General features: G+C 40.3%; 1 protein-coding gene across 10 annotated transcripts in view; it reads right to left on the reverse strand.

The window, feature by feature from the left end:
• The window catches only part of ABI1 (abl interactor 1), a 78412-nt gene that overhangs the window by 39377 nt on the left and 16770 nt on the right, over positions 1–22265 (reverse strand). For all 10 annotated transcript variants that reach the window (XM_040055736.2, XM_040055752.2, XM_040055727.2 and 7 more), the window contains exon 2: positions 15783–15950. In XM_040055736.2, the coding sequence (XP_039911670.1) occupies positions 15783–15950 (168 nt within the window). The remainder of the gene's footprint in view (positions 1–15782; positions 15951–22265) is intronic.

A 22265-nucleotide genomic window follows, 5' to 3' on the forward strand; every position in this document is an offset into this window, starting at 1 on the left:
ACTCATAAAGACTATGACTTTTCAGCACCCAGTGTCAGGAGTGGGGGAAGAGAGGGAAGAAATAGCTTCCATGGTGTTATTCCTTGTTCTGACACAAAATTTCTGATCACTCCAGAATATGGTTTCCAGTATTTGCAGGAGATTCAGCTGTGGCTGAAGCCCACGCCCCACCACTTCACAAGTGCTGCACAACAGGAAGTACAGACCCAGCTCTGCATCAGATCAAAATACAGCACATGGCAAATTAACAACTGGTAACCATTCACTTGAGTTTCACACTGTGACAAACATCTTCCTCAATGTCAGCTCTTTTATTCAGCCCTTCCTCTGACCCACCACTTCCACTTCACCGAGACAGGATTCCAATAAGAGAACTATCAAGGTACACCCCCTCTCCTTTAGCATTCTCCACAATGAACTGAGCAGACATTTCAATGCTTAACTAACATCAGTTGCTGATTAAAATCAGTCTTTCAAGTGGAAGACACTTCAAAAGAGAAGTGTTTCAACAGTACAATCTGATGGATTTTCAACAGAACAACATTTGGGATGTGTAGTCATGTTACATTTGTATTCAGCCCTAAAAAGCACAAAAAGCAGATAAGTGCTTTTGATTATGCAAAGTCAAAATTCCAGCTGTATGTGTAAGTGTATTTCAGTCTGTGAAATTAGATATCAGTAACTTCAGGGTTTTTTGGGTTGGTGGGGTTTTTTTGCTGTTGGGTGGTTTTTTTGTGGGTTTTTTTTTTTTTTTTTTTTTGGTGGGTATTCCTGAAGATAGGTATGATTAAGTCATTTCAAAAGAAAAAAAAAAGAAGAAAAAGAAATTAACTATGCTTACGTAAGCTTCCACATAAGAGTTCCAACATTTTAAAGTAGCTGACTGAGTCCCTCTTCTCCCTACTGGAAGCAGTGCACTTGTCTACAATTAAACAAAACATACAAACCTAAATATATTTTTGACTGTAGGAAAGCACAACAGAAAGGAAAAATTAAACGGCTTCTTCAGTAGTTTGGACTCACTAAAGAACCACCAAGGGAGTAGAACAAAACTGTATGTCAAACGAAAAGCATTCTGTGTGCCAAAAAAAGCAACTTCACAGGAGATGAACATGTGCAATTGCAAAGAGCACTGCAGGTGGCTGAAAAGGAAACCACCTAAAAAAAGCCTATGAAAAATAAACTCAACAGAAAAAGTCTGAATTTTCTGAAAGTTTGTCTGAGGTAAGAAGCTGATAAAGCTGTAACAATGACAAGTCAGAATGCTCGTGCCTGAGCAAAAAAAAGCCCAAAGCCCAGTACTTCACATTTAGTTGTAAGTTGGCCAGTCAAATTGGGAAGAGAATGGGACAGAACTCACACCAAGAGAAAGTGAGCTAATATTGCCTTAGCCTTAATGTATCTCCTCTTCAGTGCTTTATTTAATCAGCTCCAACAGCAAAAATAAAATATTTTCCAATAATAAAGGTTATGTTATGCGGATGGGATAGTGGATTTATTATATATTTCAAAATTATTATTATGCTAAAGAATAACAAAACACACATATAAAACTATTCTTATTTATCATACGTGTTTACTTGAAAGTGGTGTGGATTAATTTTTAGACACATTCTTTTGCTAAAACTAGAACATCCCAATCACAAAATTACCTAAAACCAACAAAAAAATACACATGCACACACAAATACATAAACACATACACAAAAACGCCCCTCCCAAGCAGCCCCCTTCAGCACATGAATTCAGGGCCTATGAAATGTCTAAGGCTGACAGTTCCAAGAGAGACTGTTTCCCCCACACATAAAACAAGGACAATATATGTTGGAATGACGATGGGTATCCTTTAGTTACCTGCAGACAGAGTTAGATCATAGATCCCCCAAAGCACAATGTTCCTTCTATCCCTCTTTGGTCATGTAATCTAATGGCAGTGATACGAGCCAGTGGGAGAGTGCTGAGATTCTGGCACATCTTCACTGAAAATTCAAGAAGCTGGGTGCTTGTAAAAGTCCTTTATTGTATGGCTAAAATCAGTCTCATGAAGGCGGAGTTATTTCAGTTCGTGCATTATGCAGAAAGCCTTCTAACAAAGTCCCCAAGCCCCAGGCAGAAGCAGTAGCAGCAGCAGCATCCGTGATCCGCGTTCCATTCGTGGTGGTGGTCCTGCCATCTCCAAGCAGTGTATTTTTATTCTGTTTTTAACTGACCAGTTACAAACACTGTTCTACTACTGCCTTATTGGTCCTATCCGAATCTAACATAGATGTGCGAAAGTAGTCATAATTTCTTACACAAATTCTACCTACATGACTCTATCTGTTCTGTCTAGGAATGCTAGCAGGGCTTTATTGTGTTTTCATTATGTCTAGATAACATTAGATTTCGTTATGTTTAGGACTTAGTTAACTTTGTAAAAGGTGATGATACTGAACTTTAAACTAGGCTCTAGGGCTTTTTCTTACTAACTACCTTAACTTACTTACTTACTAACTTACTTACTAACTTAACTTACCCTCTTATTTGCTTAAGGCACTTAACATATTCTCTACTTATTTAAAATGAAACTTGCATTTCTGCTTCCTATCTGTGGGGATTTATATATTTTAGTTTCTCTGGAGGTTTTAATTCAGCCCTCACATTTCTCAGTGCTTCTGAGCCTGGGTGGATGAGGCCCAGAGGGATTTGCATCCCAAAGGAGATGTGCTGGTTTTCAGCTGGCTCAGCACTGCACCAGGAGTAACTCATGAGTATTAGTTAAACAGCCATCACGTGGCTAAAGGCCACATTATTTACACCACAAACTCTTGGCTTAGTGCCACAAACACAGCTTACCCTACATGAAATGTCTATTTCTCATTTCCTAAACGTTTGAGGGTTGAATATTCCACTTTGTACAGAAGAGAACTACTAAAGTTCTGGACTTTTAAAATAAAAAAGGCAAGATGCTATAGCAAGCAACTTTGTTGCAACACTATGAGGTACTACTCCAATGGAGTGATAACCACCAACAGCGATGTTTTTCCTCTTGTCCCCCCTGCCCATCAATAAAATAGTGTAGCAGAAACAATCCTCAGCCATTATAGATTCCAATCTAAAAGTTTTCAGTCCACATATTCTACTTTACAGTTCACTTACTACCCATACTATCTTCTGCATATTTATTGTAGCAAAGAGCTCTTCCGTGTCCCTTGAATACCAAAACAACTAGGATCTGACAAGTTCCTCACTTTTGTCTTCAAAGACAAAAACAGAACAAAACAGATCAACTTTCTGATGCAGCCTGTCCTTTCTCAAACCCCCTTCAGCAAGAAGGTACATCAACAGAGGACAAGCTTAGAAGCATCATGAACTTCCCATCAGCTCACACTTTTTCCAAGAACTGAGTTTTCACAGCATTGCATGTGGATGCCTATTAAGATACTCAGGCAAAAAAGGAGAGTTAACAAAAATCCCCCCACACGTTTCCTAAGACTGCGCTACTATTTTGGACTGAGTCATACAGAGTTCTTGCAATTTGGGATATATTAAGTAAAAGCAGAAGACAGACAAGCAAATCACAAGCATGTATGACATTTATCATTTTAACAGGGTGGGAAAGAAGGGCCAAGCCAGAGATGAAATTGCTAAGGCTGCTCTAATTCTTCACGGCCATTTTTATTTCCACACACAACTCAAACAGGAAGTTGCACATTGTTTCTGTAAATGGATTTCCTTTAGACTCTCAACTCTTGGCCATGACTGATATGAAATACAGCAGTTACCAAATCTGTTGGTAACATCCAGACAGCCTCAGAAATCCTAGCAGCACCTACCCCATACTGAGCCACAACCTTATCCACCCAAAACTTTTTCTGACTAAGGAAGGCCCACTGGCAGAGGGAGCTTGGCCCAAGAAGAAATTGTGCCATCATTCAGCCACTCCACCGGTATCACATCTCAGGCTTGTAAATGCACACACCCAAAAGTGTGATCTTGACTCCGTCCTGTGCAAGAGCAGCTGAACACAAACACTGCAGCCTGATGGCAAGTTAAAGGACAGTGTAAGCCTTGAAGGGAAGTCTTGTGCATAGGCACAGAGACACAGGCACACCGCTATGTCCCAGCTGCTGAATGTGTCATCCCACTATTGCTACAGTCAATTCATTAGACTGATCATATGCTCAGAAATAAGCCATTTCCACTGTGCAGTTATTAGCATAATGATTAAATATGACTGCAAACACCTGGAGAGAAGCAAAACATCAGCCACTGGAGAAGACAGAGAATGAAGCCAGTCAAAGAAGCCCCTGGAAGTCTGCAGCTCTCAAGACCTTGTCTCCAGGAAAATTGAGTCCACAATTCAGGGAATAGGGGGCTGAGAACAAAACTGCCTGGCACAAGAGAATGGTAGGAAAAAGAAGACTGGCCATCTCCGACTGTCACTTTAGGCAGAAGTTATACATATACTACACAGATATTGAGCCTTGAAGTGTATACAGTTAACTGAGGAGGGCAGAGGGTGCCCTGGTGAGGGTGCTCCTAACGCCATGGTGGGTTATAAGCCTCTGAACGGCACCAGAGAGTTTCAAGAGGCAGCTCTACCAGTCCACAGTAACAACCACCACAGACACGTGCACGACTGGACACTGACGTGTGAAGTGCTGGACAGCTAAACACACACTGAAGAGTCACTGAATGCCTGCAAGAAACCTGAGTGCACAGGAAAGTGGTGGGGAATGATAAACCGCTGCCTTAATCAGAGAGAGAGGAGCTGCCAAGTTCCCCGAGAGATGATGGGGTACAGCACAATACAATTTAATGAGCTACAAAGGAGACAGCTATGCAAACTTCTGAGGCCTAAACTGCTTGGGTAAAGTCTGGGAAGGTCAATGTACTTTTTGGATTTAAACTGTGTATATCCATTCAGCAACAGAGTGTGTTTACTCCCAGAAGAATACGGCTAATATAAACAACAACTACACATTTGTTTTAAGAACTACCACGACTAAGGAATCTCAGCAAATGGGCAGGAGGGGAAGAGTACACAGGAAAAGTATCCAAGATCTGCAGACTGTTCACAATCTGTTTTCCCAGGATGTTTGCTTAAGTCACATAATTGTTTGCAGAACCTCTGCTTTCTAAAAATGCATTTGAAAAAATTCATTCCACATTTTCTTAAATCAGTTTCTACTGATTAGATGATGCTTTTCAATATTCTCAAAGTAGGTGATCTGTCATTATCCAATAATGACCAGTCAGCAGCGTTCTCTGAAACATATTCTAGGCAAGCATTTCATATGAAAACCAGTATTTTGAAAGTTGTTCGTACAATTTTTTAAAAATGTCAGATATCTTTAGTCCAAGTATTTCAGCCAGCTCTAGTAGAGAGCACCTCTGAAGAAATTTCTGCATTGACAGAAGGACTACACATTAATGCAGCTCAAGAAAATACAGTCTTAAAGTTGCTGAGCTGAAAATAAGATGCCAGTAACTTGGAGTTGTGGTCCCCTTGCTCTCCTTTTGCTCCCATGTCTGGATGTCTCAAAGTATGATGCACGCTAACTGGAAGTGAAGCTCGGTATTCTTGCTGCCAGCCCAGGGGCACACTGCACTGCAGGAGGAATTTACTGCTTAAAGCAGCAAAATCCCCAGCGACTGAAGTTGAGTTTTGCTCAGTGAGGGCTTATGGAAGCCATCCCCCACTTCCTGAGTTTTTTGTTATTTATGTACCACAGCCTGAGCCCAGAAAAGAGAAAAACTTGTTATTTTAACCAAAGCACCATGAACACTCCAGAAAGCCTCGCCTCTAGTTCCAGCATTCGGATGCCAGAGTACCATCAAACGCTACCTCTACATCATGGGTGCTTCAAAACTGTAATAGATGCAGCACTTCTGAGGCCAGCTGTCATGCTACCATCAAAACAAGGCACTAGCAGACATATCTACAGGTCTGAATAACCAGCCATAACACAAAAACAGATATGCTTAATTACACATCACTTTAGGATGAGGCTAAATCAGGCGTATGTAAGTGGTGAGATGGCCATCCTCAGTGTGAAGAGTGGAACAAATAAAAAAGGATGACCTGGCTCATATCAGCTTATAGGTGATACAACCCTATCAGTGTTGGCTCTTAACATGAGATTTAGAGTGTATGAGGAAACTAAATTGAAATACAGTGGCACAGGTAAGAGATTCGATAGCTGAGAAGGGCTAATTTGTTTCAGGCATTTTGACTGGACTTCTTTCTTTACCTTAATGACTCATAATTACATGAAGTTAGAATATTTCTGTTATGATTTGGAGGTTCCTCCATTTCCCAAATGGAGATTGTCCTCAATTACTTCAGCATCTCACTCATCACCACAGCAGGCAAAAAGCGTCCTGAGATGGAGAACTGAAATAACATAAAATTTCTACCATTCTTCCACTCTCAGAAGCCATAATCAGCCCAGACACATGTGCAGGTCAAGTGCATAATTTCAAGATAAGTTTCTTTCTTATGTTTAAACTAAGTTTTAATTAAAAGAATTTCAAGAACTATTTAGAGGAATACACAAATTACAAGTCCACACCAACAAGCATCTTACTAGCTTACCACACACTACCTATGAGCTATTAAAGAGCAAAAAATACACACCCTGCTCAAAAACTTCAGTTAGTTTACCTTTTTGAGCTTAGTTTAGGTGACAGGACTTATCCACAGCAGAATTCATCTTTTCTACTCCTGTACTACATCTGGCCATTACTGCATCTTGCTCAATACTTGACTTAACAACACATGTAAGAAAACCCTATAAATGGAAAAAGAATGAGCAGCTCCCAAAGATGTTTATCTCCTTTCCAGCCAGATAAAGGTTGATTTGCAGTTTGAAGGCTTATCTTGCAACTTTATATAGCCTAGTTTTGAACACTGTTCAAAAGTATTAACTTAAAATGAAAAAAAATTAAAAATCCTCCAAGACAGTGAGTTCAACATGCAAGCAGAAATTCCTATGGTCAAATCAAGCCTTTCAGTCATTATTCAATTTCCTTGGTTTTATATTTTCAAATGATGGCCCAACTGACTTTTCCTGAAGCAATGATATGTTTTATTATTTCCATCAGGACCCTCTCAACTCTAAGGTCCCCATCCTACTTGAGGTCCCTTTATATTTAGAAGCCTAATAGCTTTAAATCATACCCTTGCTGCTCCTGGTCTTGCCATACAGAGGAATTGGAGATAGCGTGACAAGATCAGGTTGATTATTATTTCTCTCTTGCAAGCAAGGACAGAGAAGCCAGTTTAAGGAATAGCAAGCCATGCTTGTCCTGGTGTGAGACCATGCTGAATTGCACCACTGGATCCACTTTAAATAATCATCCTAGGACAACGTAAGAGCAGAAGAAGCAAATGCTTTTGGGAATGAACAGGTGAAGCTACATTAAACATTAGCACTCATATAAGGATACATTCAGTATGATGTCATAGCTACTCAGCAGATTCTCAAAGAGGACGCAAACAACATAAACTCTGATTCTCTGGTCACATACTACTTATATTTTTATGCCCATAAGATAGAATTAGGTACAATATTAGCCAAAAGCATTAAATAACATAACTTTGCTGGAATTGGAATTTAATATCAGAGAGGAAAATGACAGCTTTAGTAATCTGTTTTTTGGAATTGAGAAAGAGGCACACATACTTTTATGCTGGCTACTTCTACAACCATAGTCAACATTTCAAATGGGAATGACTGAAACAGCAAATGATGGCCTTAAATTGTCACTCAAAATGTCCTCGTTCAAAACAGTCTGAGTTTTGTCAAACAATAAAAACTCTATATACAGTACAGCTTTTAAACAAACAAATATACAGTTTTATTTCCACTACTGCCACAATGCCCTCTCTATGATGGCACTAGCAGCAGGGACAGGGAAGAATCAACAATATTCTCCAGCAAAATAAGCTGTCTCAAATAAACAATGTTCAGGGTAACCTATTTAGGACTTTAGCCATAAATTTTATCACCTAACACAATTTCACAATTTTTTGTGGTACAGTAAAAGGAAACTTCCCTTTGTGGTCTGTGACTGCCCCAGTGATGATGCTGGGGAATGGAAGGGATTCCCACTGGGGCTCAGAAGCCACATAACAAGTATCTAGGAAGATTAACAGTTGGACAGATTTTCACACTTCATACACACTTTTTCAAAGTTACAAAAAACCAACAGAAGTTGTCCTAGCTTTAGAAGAGCAGCTACCAAGTCATTCATAGACATCCCATGAACTAATAAAGTGTTCTCTGTATATATACGACCGGTAAGGGGGCTTTTACAAGACATGAATAACAGATATCAATTAGTCCCAAAAGGCTGCTAATAAAGAGAATAAAGTCAAACCAGCAGCAGCATAAAAAGTGGCAATGTTATTACTGGCTTATAAACACTCATGTGAATCATTACTTGGTTTTCCACCTGCAGATCAAAGTTAACAAAGCACTTATGTAGCCCCAGTAAAACCAACCAGCAGAAAGCACTAAGCAATTCCTATCTGAACGGCACAAGAAGTCCAGCCACGAGCACCCAGCAGGATGTGTTCTTGTGCTTGAGTGGCAGCCTCAGTGATACTGCATAAGGAATGCTGTAACTCATCTGCTCCACAGTAAGTTTCTTGTACTTGTTTTTCCCCTCCACTTCCCCAAAAAGAGTCAGCTCAAGCACACCACTACCCAGCTGCCACAAAAACCAACATCCCTAACAGCTGCACTGGATGGCACGGGCACAGCAACTGACTAAATGCCTTGGTAGCTGGTTACCTGCTGTTTTATTGGGCACTATGTTATCACCTCATAGGCTGCATTTAGGCAATTAAACATTGACAGAGATAAAACTTTAATTCTATGTAAACCAGGAACTATTCATATCTGATGACTGCTGGTTTACTAAAACTTGAAACAGAAGGAAAATCAATTTCAGGCAGCAAGCTAATCAGATGCATCTGAAGAAAAAAACACCAAAACAAGACTCCTTGGAAAGTCCAATATATGACTTTATATCACTTTAGTGATATAAAGTGACGCATTTCGCCTGTGTTAGTATATCTTAGTGACGCATTTTGTCTGTGTTAGTATATCTTCCAGATATGAGAGGTTTTCATTAAAAAGACTGCAGAAACACTGGTGACTCCTTTGTTACACAAAATTGTCAAAAAGGCCTTTCAGAGTCATGTTCACAGGCCTGAATTTTTTGCCTTGATTTCAGAAAACAAGAGGCTGCATCAGGCCTCTTAATTTAGTATTTAATGAGGTATCTAGAGCTTACAGCCAAATAATCATTGAGCAGAAAGAAGGTTTTAATGGTCCAAAACACACTGACAGCTATACATTCAGACTGCCCTTCTAGCAGATGCCAGAATGGGAATAAACATATGAAGGAATTCATGACAGTCAATGGCTATTAAAGTAAGCAACTTTGCCCATTCCCCAAAAATATATTCAAAACCTTGCATTCCACAGGGAAGGGGGAAAAAAAAAAAAGTGTGAAACAAAAGTTTCAGCTTCAGTTTCTTCTTCATCAAACAACTGCTCTTCCCCATCACAGAAAGGCTGACATTGTGATTGCTCTCTCATAGGTGTACATAATTAAGTATCTTGGGGGGTTGCTTTGATTTGTTTGTTGGTAATGTGCTGGGGTTTTCTTTTTGACTGCATCAGCTTAACTGCACAGGAATTACAGACATCCTACAAGTATTCATTTATGGACATGAAGAGAATTTCTCAGTTGAATGGCTGACAAGGCAACTCTTACCCATTATATTACTTTCTGAGAAATTTATATACATCATGTAAAAGCTGATATGCACAACATTGACAATAATTTTCATATGCAGTCAGATAAACAGAGCAAGCACAGCACAGCTTCTTGGAGCCTTGGCTTCTATCAGGGGGAGAACAGGAAGAACAGGATGTGAAGCAAAGGCCACAGAGATAACTGTCAGCACTTTATTAGGAGAGGGAACATCACCCAAGGCAAGTTTAATCCAAACAAAAGGTGCAAGTTTTTTGCCATATTTAGAGTATTTGTGGCTGCTGACAGGCACAGGCAGTCCAAGAGAACCAGAGAGAAGACATTATCCTTGTAATGTATACAACATTAGATGATACACTAGTTCCTGCTGATACAATTGGATGTGTGGAAAGGAAAGTCGGGATGGAAGTGGAGCTTACAAGATTTGTAGACGTGATGGCAGTTTCTCCCCTGACTTTGTAATTATCTCCCCCTCCCAATTAATTCCTACAACTTATGACGTGCCTTTTAAGGATACAAAGTCAGCTTTTAGGATACATCCAGCTGCTACAGTATAAATACCAAAAAGTCATGGCAGAGATCCAGTCCTGCATCACACTCCGAAATAAAAAAGCTTTTCCCAACTCCATGTACTAATCTGCCAAGCCTCAGTTTATAGCTAGCTGTTTAACATTACACTGTCACTATCAAGCAGAAGACTAACTGCAGAGACAGAATCAGACTCAAGTACGACTAGGCTACCACAACATCACTGCTTTGCTTTTTCTTTATCAGACCAAACTAACACAACTCCTACAACCTCTCCAGACCATCTCTTCATCCCTCTCTGATGGATGTCTCTGGTTTCCCTAAATCATTCTTGAACAAGGCAGAGGTGACAAACCCACCCCCGCCCAAAGAAAACAAAAATCCAAACAAACAAAAAACCAACCAAACAAACAAAACCACCAAACCCCAAACACCAGCTCAGACCCAGCACTCCAGACGAAAACGCATCATTGCCTTTCATCTGTCAGCCACTATCTTCCCAAGGCAGCCCCACCACACTGCTTCACTTATTCAGATAGCCTCGTGGTGCTGGCTCATGCTCAGCACAGCACCCATCAGCACACCAGCTCCTTTCCAACCCATTGCTACGCACACAATCACCTCCCAGTGCGTACAAATGCAACTCTGTTCCTAGGGTGCAGGACCTTGCACCTTGCCCAGTTTCTCAAGGTTTTTGCTGGTTCAGTAAGAGTCCTGTGTACTGAAGCTCTGCCATTCAGCATATGAATCACCTTTCCTAATTTAGAGTTGGTCCTAGATTTGTGGAGGACACGCTTTATGTTCTGAATGGTCTCCAAAGAATGTTCTGAACACTCTGGGCTCCAGTACTGACCCTGCTTGTTAGCAGCAGTCAAGCATTTGCTAGTTCTGGCTAATCTTCTCTCCAATTAAGAGTCCTTCCATCTAGCCCATATGTTTCTTCAGGTAGAGACAAAGGTCAGGGGTCTAAGCATTTACTTTTTTTTAAAGAGGCAACTTCAGCATAGAAGTACCTGGACAGCGGTACTTTGGAAGCACAGTCACCGTTACAAGGACCTGGAAAGGTCTTTTGCTCCCATCCACAACTGTACTAAAGTACTTCACATAATTACCTGTTTCTAGGCATGACCATCCACATTCATCAGCAGACTTGTCACATTTTCTACCCTCTTTCTACTTCATGGCTTTCAAACATGAATTAAATTGTGTTGCGATCATACACCACAATCCCTAAATGCAGTATCCCATTAACCCAAAGTATACACACACTCAAAGCTCGCTCCCACAGAAACTCCATCATGAAGAGTCACCACTGTACCTACACTGCCTTTTGCCTCACATGCAATTAATTAGACATGAATGGTAACAGGCAAGATTCTTCTGAACTAATTCAGGGGAGTTTTTAAATTATTTTTTTAGTTCTAAAAGCTCATAACTTTAAATGGTAACATAAGATGTGAGTGGATCTTTTTTTTGCTGAGTGATGTTTTCAGAACACATTGTTTTGCAATAGTCCCCATTTCACATTACAGGAGAGCTTCAGATGCAAATGAAAAGCTTCACACTGAATGTTTAAGTGGGGCAGTGTTTCCTGGTGAAAATTATAATTTCTTAAAAAGGAGACTATTGCTTTCTTCATGCTTGGATTTAAATACCGAGTTATTTAAAAACTGTTTATGTAAAGGGGAAAAAAAGGAATAGTTGCTACACCCAGTGCTGCAGCTGACATAAACATGAGCTGTTTACATGTTACATAAATCTGTTACATTTTTCAGTTTTGACACCGTAAACAAGGATGTCCCTGTCAACCTTTCTCCTCTGAGAAATCTGGCTGTCCCATCTTCATTCTCTTCAACTTTGTGGAAACGAAGCAGCAAAAATTTATCTTTAAGTACATGATTTAAGTCAACTCTCATTTCCAAGAAGAGGAGAGGAAGAGCTGAGTACAATTAAGAAACAGTGCTGAGTACAGAGGGATGATCACTTCCCTAGTCCAACACTTCCACCCCACTTGCTGTGTCTGCAAACTGACTGAGGGTACTCTTGATCCCTTCATCCAGATCATTGATAAAGCTATCAAACAGGACTGGCCCCAATACCAAGCCCTGGGGAACACCTCTGGTGACCAGTGACCAGCTGGATGTAACTCCATGCACCAACATTTCCGGGCCTGGCCATCTCCACAGTTTCCTACCCAGCAAAGAGCACACCCATCCAAGCCATGAGCACTCCATCTCTGCAGGAGATGCTGTGGGAAGTGGTGTCAAAGGTTTTACTGATGTCCAGGTAGGCACATCCACAGCTTCTCTCTCATCCAGTAAGTGGGTCTCCTTGTCATGGAAGGGGATCAGGTTGGTCAAGCAGGACTTGCCTTCACAAATCGATCCTGGCTGGGCCGGATGCCCTGGTTTCATGTGTCGCATGTTAGCACTCAGGTTGATGGGTTCCATGGCCTTCCCGGCACTGAGGTCAGGCTGACAGGCTTGTAGTTTGCTGGATTGCATTTGACCCTTCTTGTAGGATGGAATCTGGCACATTTGCCAAGTTAATGCCATCAGTGAAGTCTTGATGTTTGTGTTGGTGCAAAGTAGACACTTAACATCTTTTTCCCCCCAAATCATGCCTAACAGTGTACGTAAGATCCCTTACACCAGAAGGGTTTCCAAACTTCTCCAGAAGAGTGACCAAGTCTCTGGCTCTGCCACATCAGAATAGCTTGGGAAGGTCAAATCAGCTTGGCAATGCTCCAAGTCGATATGAAGGATTTAAACCAAAGAGCTGAGCTCTATGTGTACAGACCCTTGCACTGGGTGTAGTAAATGATCACATGGCAAGTCACTCCAGACCCCGGCATTACAGCTGAAATACAACCGTAACTACAGAAAACACAGAAGCAGCTGGGAAGGTTTTTGCTCTGGCTGCTATGTGAAAGCCATTCCCGGATCTGATCACTGCCTCTGCCTCAGAAAAGTGCTCCCTCACCACACTGCGATTACTCATGTGAAGCCTCTGTGTTTGTGCTCAACCAGAAACCAAAGCCAAATAATTTTTTTCCTACAAAACCAAGCACAATTTCCATCTGTAAAATTAGGCTCCAGTAACAATGTAACACATTAGCCCATCACCTAACTTTTCATGAGCATTTTTTCCTGTGAGGAAGATATAAAGCTAGAAAAAATACAGAGTGGCTACTAATCAGGCTTAGCTATCCAGGGATTTGGCTTAGAGTCGTTCTGGAGAACACGTATAGTGAACTGAAAACCAGTATGGAAACAGAAACGGTCTGTGCTCAAAAGAGCCACAGGGCTCATTCCCCTAGAAGAACTATCAAATTGTACCTTATTTCACAGATAGCTGCTCGCTCTTTTTTGCAAAACCCAGAATCGAGTAATTGACTGGCAACGCCTAAGTTCTGTGTTTCTAGACAATACTTCTTCCATAAAAAAGAATGCCATTTTGAGAATTTGTTCATCCCCATGCTTTAGTAACATAAAAACATTCACAACTGATACGTGTAGAAGGAAGGACACTCTGAAGATCCCAAAGCATTTAAAAGCAGTCTATCACAGCAATTGTATAGTTAATTTAAGAAAGGCAGTTGAAGCATTTGAGCAGAAACACTTCAAAGCAAATATATGAACTGGTATGTGTGCATTATCTGTATCCGCTTAAATTCTACAAAATTAGTCTGCAGAGGTTCATTTATAAGCAAGGATTAGTTTCAGGCAAGATCAACCAGGACAGAAACTACAAGCAAGTGACCTTGCTAAACACTCCTCAAAAGCTTTACAAAGCACTGATTGTTCACAGCCTTTAGCAAACAGTTCATGTATCAGGTGACTCAATAGCTTTCAGCATAGTGCCTTCAATCCAAGTAGCAAATAGTACAGCAGGTTAACACCTTTTATGCTAGTACCAAACATTTTGGCTTTTTCCATGGTTAGTCATATTAATGGGGCAATGAAAATTTAACAATAATTGCTTCTCACACACGCACACACTGCAGCTCTCGAACACTTCAGAAAAATCTACTCAATATAAGAGGGCATCCAATGCTTGGGAAAGTCTGTAGATTCAGTTCTTTATCCAGTCATGTCTTAAGAGACAGTCATAATGCCAGCATCTCTGAATACTTAACAGGACAAAAAAAACCTTAACTACAGCGATTTCATTCCCTCCTACTTTACTGCTTCAGTAGCAGGTACTTTTAAATACCTCACACAGCTTTTAGTGTTGTTTAGTTCTCAGCACATGCTAACCTCACATGCCTTTCTGATAGGAGGCTTCTTCCATATGCACTGGAATCTTCTCCCTGCTGACATGCTTTCGATAAAACCACTGTGCTGCCACTTCACAGAAAGATGTTTAGAAACCACGAGAGGTTAGCAGGGCCAGGGAGGGAGACAGCAGAGACCATTAAAGAAGCATTTTCTTCCACACATTTTGTCCAAGGCGTACCACCAACGGGATGCTGGTTGACCAACTAAGGTTTTTAATTCGCTGGCTGCACTGAAGAACCTTTTGGGTTGCATACTGCACTATTTGTTTATGAAACATCCCAAAGAGATATAGGACAAAGCCCAGTGAAAATCCAACTGAATTTCAGCAAGAGCACGATCGAGTCAATACAACTTTTAACAACTCCCTCAAGCCCATTTCAGAACAGCAATCTAAGGGTGAAATAACTGCCCCTGCCTTCACTGGCACTGATGTGGCACACACCTGGTGATGCAGCAAGCCACCTCCAGATTAAACAGGCAGACATTTTTGGCTGAGCTAGCATACAATCAGGCAAATGATCAGGTACAAGGCAGGCAGCAGCAGCAATGCTTTCCCCCCCACAGAAGCAGGCAGCCAGGGTGAAGCTTGAGCCAGGGAAATACAGGCTGCCACAGAGAGGGATAGGCTTATTCCTTCCTATCATTTATTCCATGTCCTCACTGCAGCAACTCCAATCCAATACTGCAGTCAAAGTACAAGTCAGGTCAGCTCACTCATTCAACTGCCTTGGCTAGGAAGGAGTTTGGCTTGAGCAGGCAGTGGCAGCATGTGAACCCCTCTCCCCTTCCAGACTGCACATGAAATTATATCCTGCAAGGCTATGAAAACAAATGAATTCACTGCATGTGTTAAATAAAACACCACCTCGCATATGGCACTTCTAACTGGATTTCCTTCCGAAACAGAATCTTTCTCACTACCCCTCCCTCAAGTGCAGCTTCAGGTGTTGGAATCTTAATAATTAATTCCTGCTTTAAATCAAATATAATTCCAGCATTCTTGATACAGGAACTATTTTATTTTGGTCATGACCTTAATCACAAAGTGTGTTTCATAAATACTAGAAAGGAAAAAGCCTGACCATTTTCTATCACAATAAAGAAGTCAACATAAACTAAACATAAACAACTCAATAACAAAATACACAATAATGCCTCCTCCAACCTGTCAGTCCTCTATCAAAAAAGAAAAGAGATTACCTGGGAGATATGGTTGATGGAGGACTCCATCCTCCGTAGCTGGGATGCTTGGATGTCCAGCAGTTGTAATACATTGTTGGCCAATGCATTGATCTGGTAAGCAACACTGGCTAGAGACTGAGTTGTGTAGGCTTTGGTCTCTTCTAATGCTTTCCTTTTATCTGGAGCCTGTAAAGCAAAACAAGAAGACATCTGCTTTAGGTCGGGAAGAGGATAGGGGAAGAGGATAGGAACAAAAAATACAACCTGTACTTGGAAGAATCTGTAATCAAGAAGGTCTGACTGAGCAGCCAAAGTACTTGATCTGCATGAGATTTTAAAAAAATCTCAATCATACTGAGGAGAAAGTATTTGAAAAATATTTAATGATAATAAATTTAGATGCCAAGGAACAATTCATTCAGTAGGAAAAACAACACTACCGTGATTAGTTTGAGTCGAGTTTCTAAAGCCTGTCCAATCCCTCATTTCTAAAAAGCCTCCAAAACCCCACAACCACTGAAATGCTCCTTTTGGCATGTCTTATGAGATCATGCAGCCCAGGCCAATTAAGACAGAAAAATATTTTTCCACAGTTGGGTGTCCCCTATTTCACATGCCACCTACCAAGCCCCCCCCTGCAGCTCTGCTGGCTACTACTCCCACAGACCAGGAGAAGGGCAAGGAGAGCATCAGCACGGCATGCACAGAGGCCTCCTGCATACAGGAGTACTTGTGAAATTATCCCTCCTCACACAAAAGCTTAATAAGCTTTCCTTGACAGCTGAGAAAGTTCATAATTGACTGAGAAGGCACATATATTTCGAGGTATCAGAAAGGAAATATATGCGTTACCCTGAAGGGTAAAAATATAGCAAAAGGGTAACTTTCCTACTGAAATCACACCTTGCTAAGGTAAAGTCCTCCATCTGTCCTCAGGCATGGCTCCCTAGTCAGAGGGCAGGGTACTGTCCAAGATCAGGGACTGTTTACATGACTTGGGTTGCATGGCCCAAGTAAGTCCCTCCTGTCTGGCAGGACGGGAGATACCAACACCATCTCTACTATGGAAACACACAGACAGACCACTTCTTGAAGTATTCCCTGTATCACACCTTCGGAGCTGGCAGGGAAGGCCATGTACTTCATCTGTTACCCAACTTGCAAACTGGAGCCACCCAGAATTTCTTTTTTCCCACTTGTAAGAGAGATGCACCGCATAAGGAAGAGTTTGCAGTACACAATGACTCAGTACTAGCATCGTTTCTTCCCAATTTTATGTATTCATGGAACAAATAATAGACCTCAGCAATTAATAGAAAAGGTCCACATTAACAGCCTCTTCCAATAAGACTTCTATTTTTCTTTGAATTTCAATCTTTGAATCAATTTCTTTGAATAACACTCTACATAGATTGTATGCAAGAGTTCCAATGTTAGGCACAAAGCAATGAAACAAAGACATTCCATTAGCATTCAACTGAGCCCTGTTTTCCACCTTCCATACACTCATTCATTTTTAAATCCTGTCTCTTGTTTTTAAGAAGAAAACCAGAAGGCAAGCTGTTCAAATACATTATAAAAGTTGCATCATGACCTAAATACTGCAACATGTTATGATATGCTACATTTTGCTTATACATTTTTTAAACACCAGTGAGTTCCCCCCAATCCAGGAATTTTGTTCATATTCATGACTAACATTCCTAGCAATGTTTGATACTTATTAGTGACACCTGATACTTGGTTAACGCCATTCTTCAAATGGAATTCATATACAGATGCCTTCTAAAATGTGAAGCAGCAACAATCATCCAATGTAATCTGCTGCCAAAAGGCAGACCAGCTATCACACGTACTAAGGACAGACTACGTAAAACTCCATGTTTTAGTATTTCCAAATGCAAACAAAGCTACCTTTCATCTAAAAAAAAAAAAAAAAAAAAAAGACTGACATTTCTAACTGTCAGAAAAAAAGAGTAAATGTCACTTTGCTTCTTCAGAAAACATAACCTGCAAAACAACTGTTAAAGGTTCAAGAAACAAATTTCCAAAAGCACTCTGGCTTTCCAAAGAGGCATTTTAAACTTCAAATCACCACTAGCAGTGACTTTGAAAACACAGTCTTACAGAACTACAACTTAAAGAAAACAACTGACAATTCATACTTGAACTTCCACCACTGTGGAAAATGGTGAAAATGCAGGTAGCAGATCAGGTGTCTGAAATAAGTTTACTGAACTAGAAACAACCAATAAAGCAGCAGTCAGCATTAGTGTAACTTCATATAAACTCAAGTGGAGATCTGAAGCCTTTATTCACGCAGTTTTCTTATTACAAAGGTTCCATTAAATATTATTAGGCTAAACACTAAGAGGTGACAAAATCACAGCACTCCACTACTGAGTGTTGTCAAATGAGAGAACTTCAGTGTACAACAAGTTTCTTTTCATCTGTAATGATTCGTTGATTAAATGTCTTGTTTTCATTTGCCTAAACATCAAACATTTTAGTTATTTGCTCAAATTACTACTTTGGCAGCAGGATTAAATGAACATAGTTGAGATGTGGAATGCATTTCATGTCCTGTAAGAACTAGATTAGGAACATTTTCAAGCCTTGCAGATAATTTAGGCAATTTTAATTTGTAGATTAACAGTTCAGATTAGAACTAACTTGCCACACAGTCTTTTGCATTATTTTAATGAGAACTGCTGGCATCCACAAGATATAAGCTAAAAGCTCCACAGACAGCAAAGGCAGGAGGGTAGAGGGAGAAGCCAAAAACTGTGTGACAGAAACAGGAGGGAGCCAAGAGTTACAATGTTCTTCAACTGTTACTTTCACATCTCTTTTTAAGCAAAAACTGAAAGCAGACCAGAACACAGCAGACGCGTTTACATTCAGCGTAATACATAAGCACTAGTTAACAACTCAATTTTGAGACAACACAATACAAAGACTGTCACCTGACTTCTTTCCTAATGGTTCAGAATAAGTTTGCCATCTAGTATTAAAAGCTTCAGAGAAATTGTTTTTTCTCCAGTTGTCCTTGATATAAACAAAAAATTCGATCTCCTTTAGTAGTAAAGTGGACATTCTTTAGAGAATATCATAGCTTTTGAGGTTTCCCTCCTGTAAGCTCCCTCCTGTATCCCCAGTTCACCTTTAATGCTCATGACTTTGACAAAACTGCTGTTTGAAATTGCTTTCAAGTAACTAGATTTAATACTAAAAATAATAAAAAAAACCAACCAAACAAAAAAACAACACAACAACAACTCATATAACTTATAAATAATATATATAATATATAAATATAATTTAATGGGGTACATAAAGAGACGTTTAAAACTGGATGGCAGTCCACGCTGCATACCATGTATTTTTGTCAAATGCAACTTGTATTACAAAGCTTCCTTGAAAGGTTTACATAAATACAGTTGTAAAGTCAAAACTGGTTCTGCACCCAAGCAATTGACACGATAAAAACAGAGTAGAAGCCTAATTACTGAATTCTTCAGTTCAGTGACATGTCAAGGTCAAATGATGAGGAACCTGACCATCACTCTATGGCAGATAGTCACATTCCCCTCTCCAAACTGCCACCCACACAGGCTCATGCCCACAACGTTGTGTGTGCATTGTTCAAGACATCTGCCCTCCCATGTCTCTCTCTCAGCTAACTCCCACCATGTGCCAGTTCATACAGCACACAACTGTACGTACAGGCTCCCTCCAAAAATCTCAGCTCACACGGCAAACCATCTTCAGAAGTCAAACTGCCCATACCCTCAGTACCAGCTGTCCAACATCTCTTCTCCTTTCAACTTCAGTTCTAGTCACCGTGCTTGAAACTCCCTGTAAGATAAACTCCCCACTAGAACAACTGGTTCCATTTGACAAAGGTCAGAAAGTAGCTTATCATACCACACCAAAGCTGGCTGGCCAAGCAAAACCAAATCAAACAAATCAAAATGCCTCCTTAGTATGTGGCATGGATTGCTTCACATTTTTCATCTTCAAGCTGTTGGAATATGTACAAATTCAAGCACAGAAAAACTCACCCAGGATAAATTACTAACACAGAACTGCCCTAAAGCAGCCCAGTAATCAGTAAGTTAAACAGACCTCTTAAGTGTTGAGTGCCCAATAGCTGTTCTGATGCTTAGAGTTCTGTTGCTGGGTTTGATCACCCTCAGCAATCAAGCTTTACACTCAGCTCTATTTGCCTTTCCTGTCACTGCTCATTCACCTTTAAAATGCAACACTGGAGTACACCTGCATTCGCTTCACAAGTACACACAAGAAAATTGTTCAGTTTTACATTTCAGTCTTTTTGAAAAAGAATTCCTATCATTAGCTGATGAAAGATAAAACTAGGATTACTACAATCAGTTGCCACAGGAATTCAGCAATCTCTGTTGTGCATCACAGAAAGCAGGCACAGAACCCAACTATACAAAGTCATCAATCCATCCATTAGTATTGTCTTTTGTTCATCTCATTCTGTATCAATCTTTGATATTTACAGAATGCATGCTTTCTGATAACACAAGCACTACAACTGATGTTTCCAAATCCTGTTTTCTTCACTAAGGTCTTGCCATTTTTGCTCAGAGATCCATATCAAACTATCCAGTCAAAAATTCTACCTTATGGGCTTATGTTAACTACAACCTACAGCACCTAACGTTTGAAGTCAATAGGAAATACTTTTACAGAATGGGTAAGATGTACATTCTGGAAGTGGGTTAGAGACTTCTTAACATCAGTACTTTAACCTGCCTGAGAAACAACTGGGGACTAAAGTGGAAGGAAAGGACTTCTGAAAAGTGGTTTCCCCACACAGGAAACAGGAGCAAATCTCCCTAAAGCAAGGGCTTGTAACATTATGTTGAACTCAGATATATGAGTCTGAAGTTGCTGCTTCACTGAACTGATAAGGTTTTTAGCAAATCAAAGCTGGTCTTTAGGGTTTGTTACTTCTGACTGTTAATTGCAAAAGGCTTGGACATATCTAAACTATTCACAATATATGTTCTTAAACCAAGTATACCACATTCAAGCTGTAGTAATGTATTTTTAAAAGGTTTAAATATGCCATATACACTAGATTAGACTTCTGGCTCAGGAGCTAAATGTAATTTATGTTGAATATCATGTCCCTAGATCACTGTAAATAACTGAGGAGCTACATACTGAAATAAGCAGGTACCTCACAGATACAGGTTCTCCCTTATCTCTTTTCCATAGAGCTTGTCAAACTGCTTTGTACACACATTGCACCATGGTAGACTATTTGGCTGTTACTGACGGTTATTACATCAGAGTATCACTTATAAATTAAAGAAGAAAGACACACTGGCAAGTCACAGCAGCAAGTGCCACAAGTTTCTAGATTCTGAAGAACTTTCAGGAGCCAACTACCTACCTGGAAGCCATCCAAGTAGATCTACACAGCTTGTGGTTATTAGTAGCAGGTACTGAGCAGAGAGCATTCAGGGTTTCTATCACCACAGATATAGCCTTAAGGGACATATAACATTCCAAAGTGGCATGGGAAACTAAGGTTTCAAAGTTTACAAAAGGCGTTGCTTACATTACTTATGTCATGCAGGTAAAAATATGAGTATTGATCAGGTGTGTCAACAGTCTCCTGCAACAGGTTTACAGTACTTGTGCCATACAGCAATTCCATTGAATAAATTCTCTCTGTAATGCATTAGGCTAAGCAACACACTTACTTCAAGGGATGGATGATGTGCTGAGAGCACCCCAATATCCCGAGTTGTATCTGGCCTGGAATTTTCCTGCCTACAAGATGGACTGTTCCTCACTGATCAGCACCCCAATTCCCCCACTGGAAAGTGAAGTAAGCCATCAGAAGAGTTAGCTCAGAAATTCAAACTCAACCCTTGTCCAACATACTAGGACAAGAGACACCCTCCCACAGCACCACAGACAAGTCTGTAGAGGGTCACCAGTACACTTCATCTTCTGTCTTTCTTCAACATAAGTTGATCACTATCTATATTCCTGTTACTAAAACCACTTGCTCTGCCATTCATATCATTATTATCATCCATAAAAACAAATGTGGGAAATTTAAAAAGCAAGCATTTATGCAGGGACAAAGTACAGGAAGAGACTTAGTCCAAGTAGAGCCTGATAAAATGATAGGACCAAACCACTCCAAACGAAGGGGAACTAAAGCCAAAAAGCCACACACATTCCAGACCATGGGCAACTCAACTCAACTAAAGTTCTACATCTCAACTAAAATTCTGTATCACAAAGATCAGTACTAAAGTATGTGCAATGAACAAAAATGTTCAAGGGTTTTACTGAAGTGATTTTTATCATAACTTGTCATTTTGTTGTACTTTTCTACCATTCCTGAATTTGTGTGCATGCAAGTAAAAGCTCAAGATTTTAATTACCCCATAGCCTGCAAGCTATTAATAGCAACACATTGCAATCACTGAACATGTCCACCTCCTG

Source organism: Hirundo rustica, chromosome 1 (assembly GCF_015227805.2).
Source record: "Hirundo rustica isolate bHirRus1 chromosome 1, bHirRus1.pri.v3, whole genome shotgun sequence".
Lineage (NCBI taxonomy): Eukaryota > Metazoa > Chordata > Aves > Passeriformes > Hirundinidae > Hirundo > Hirundo rustica.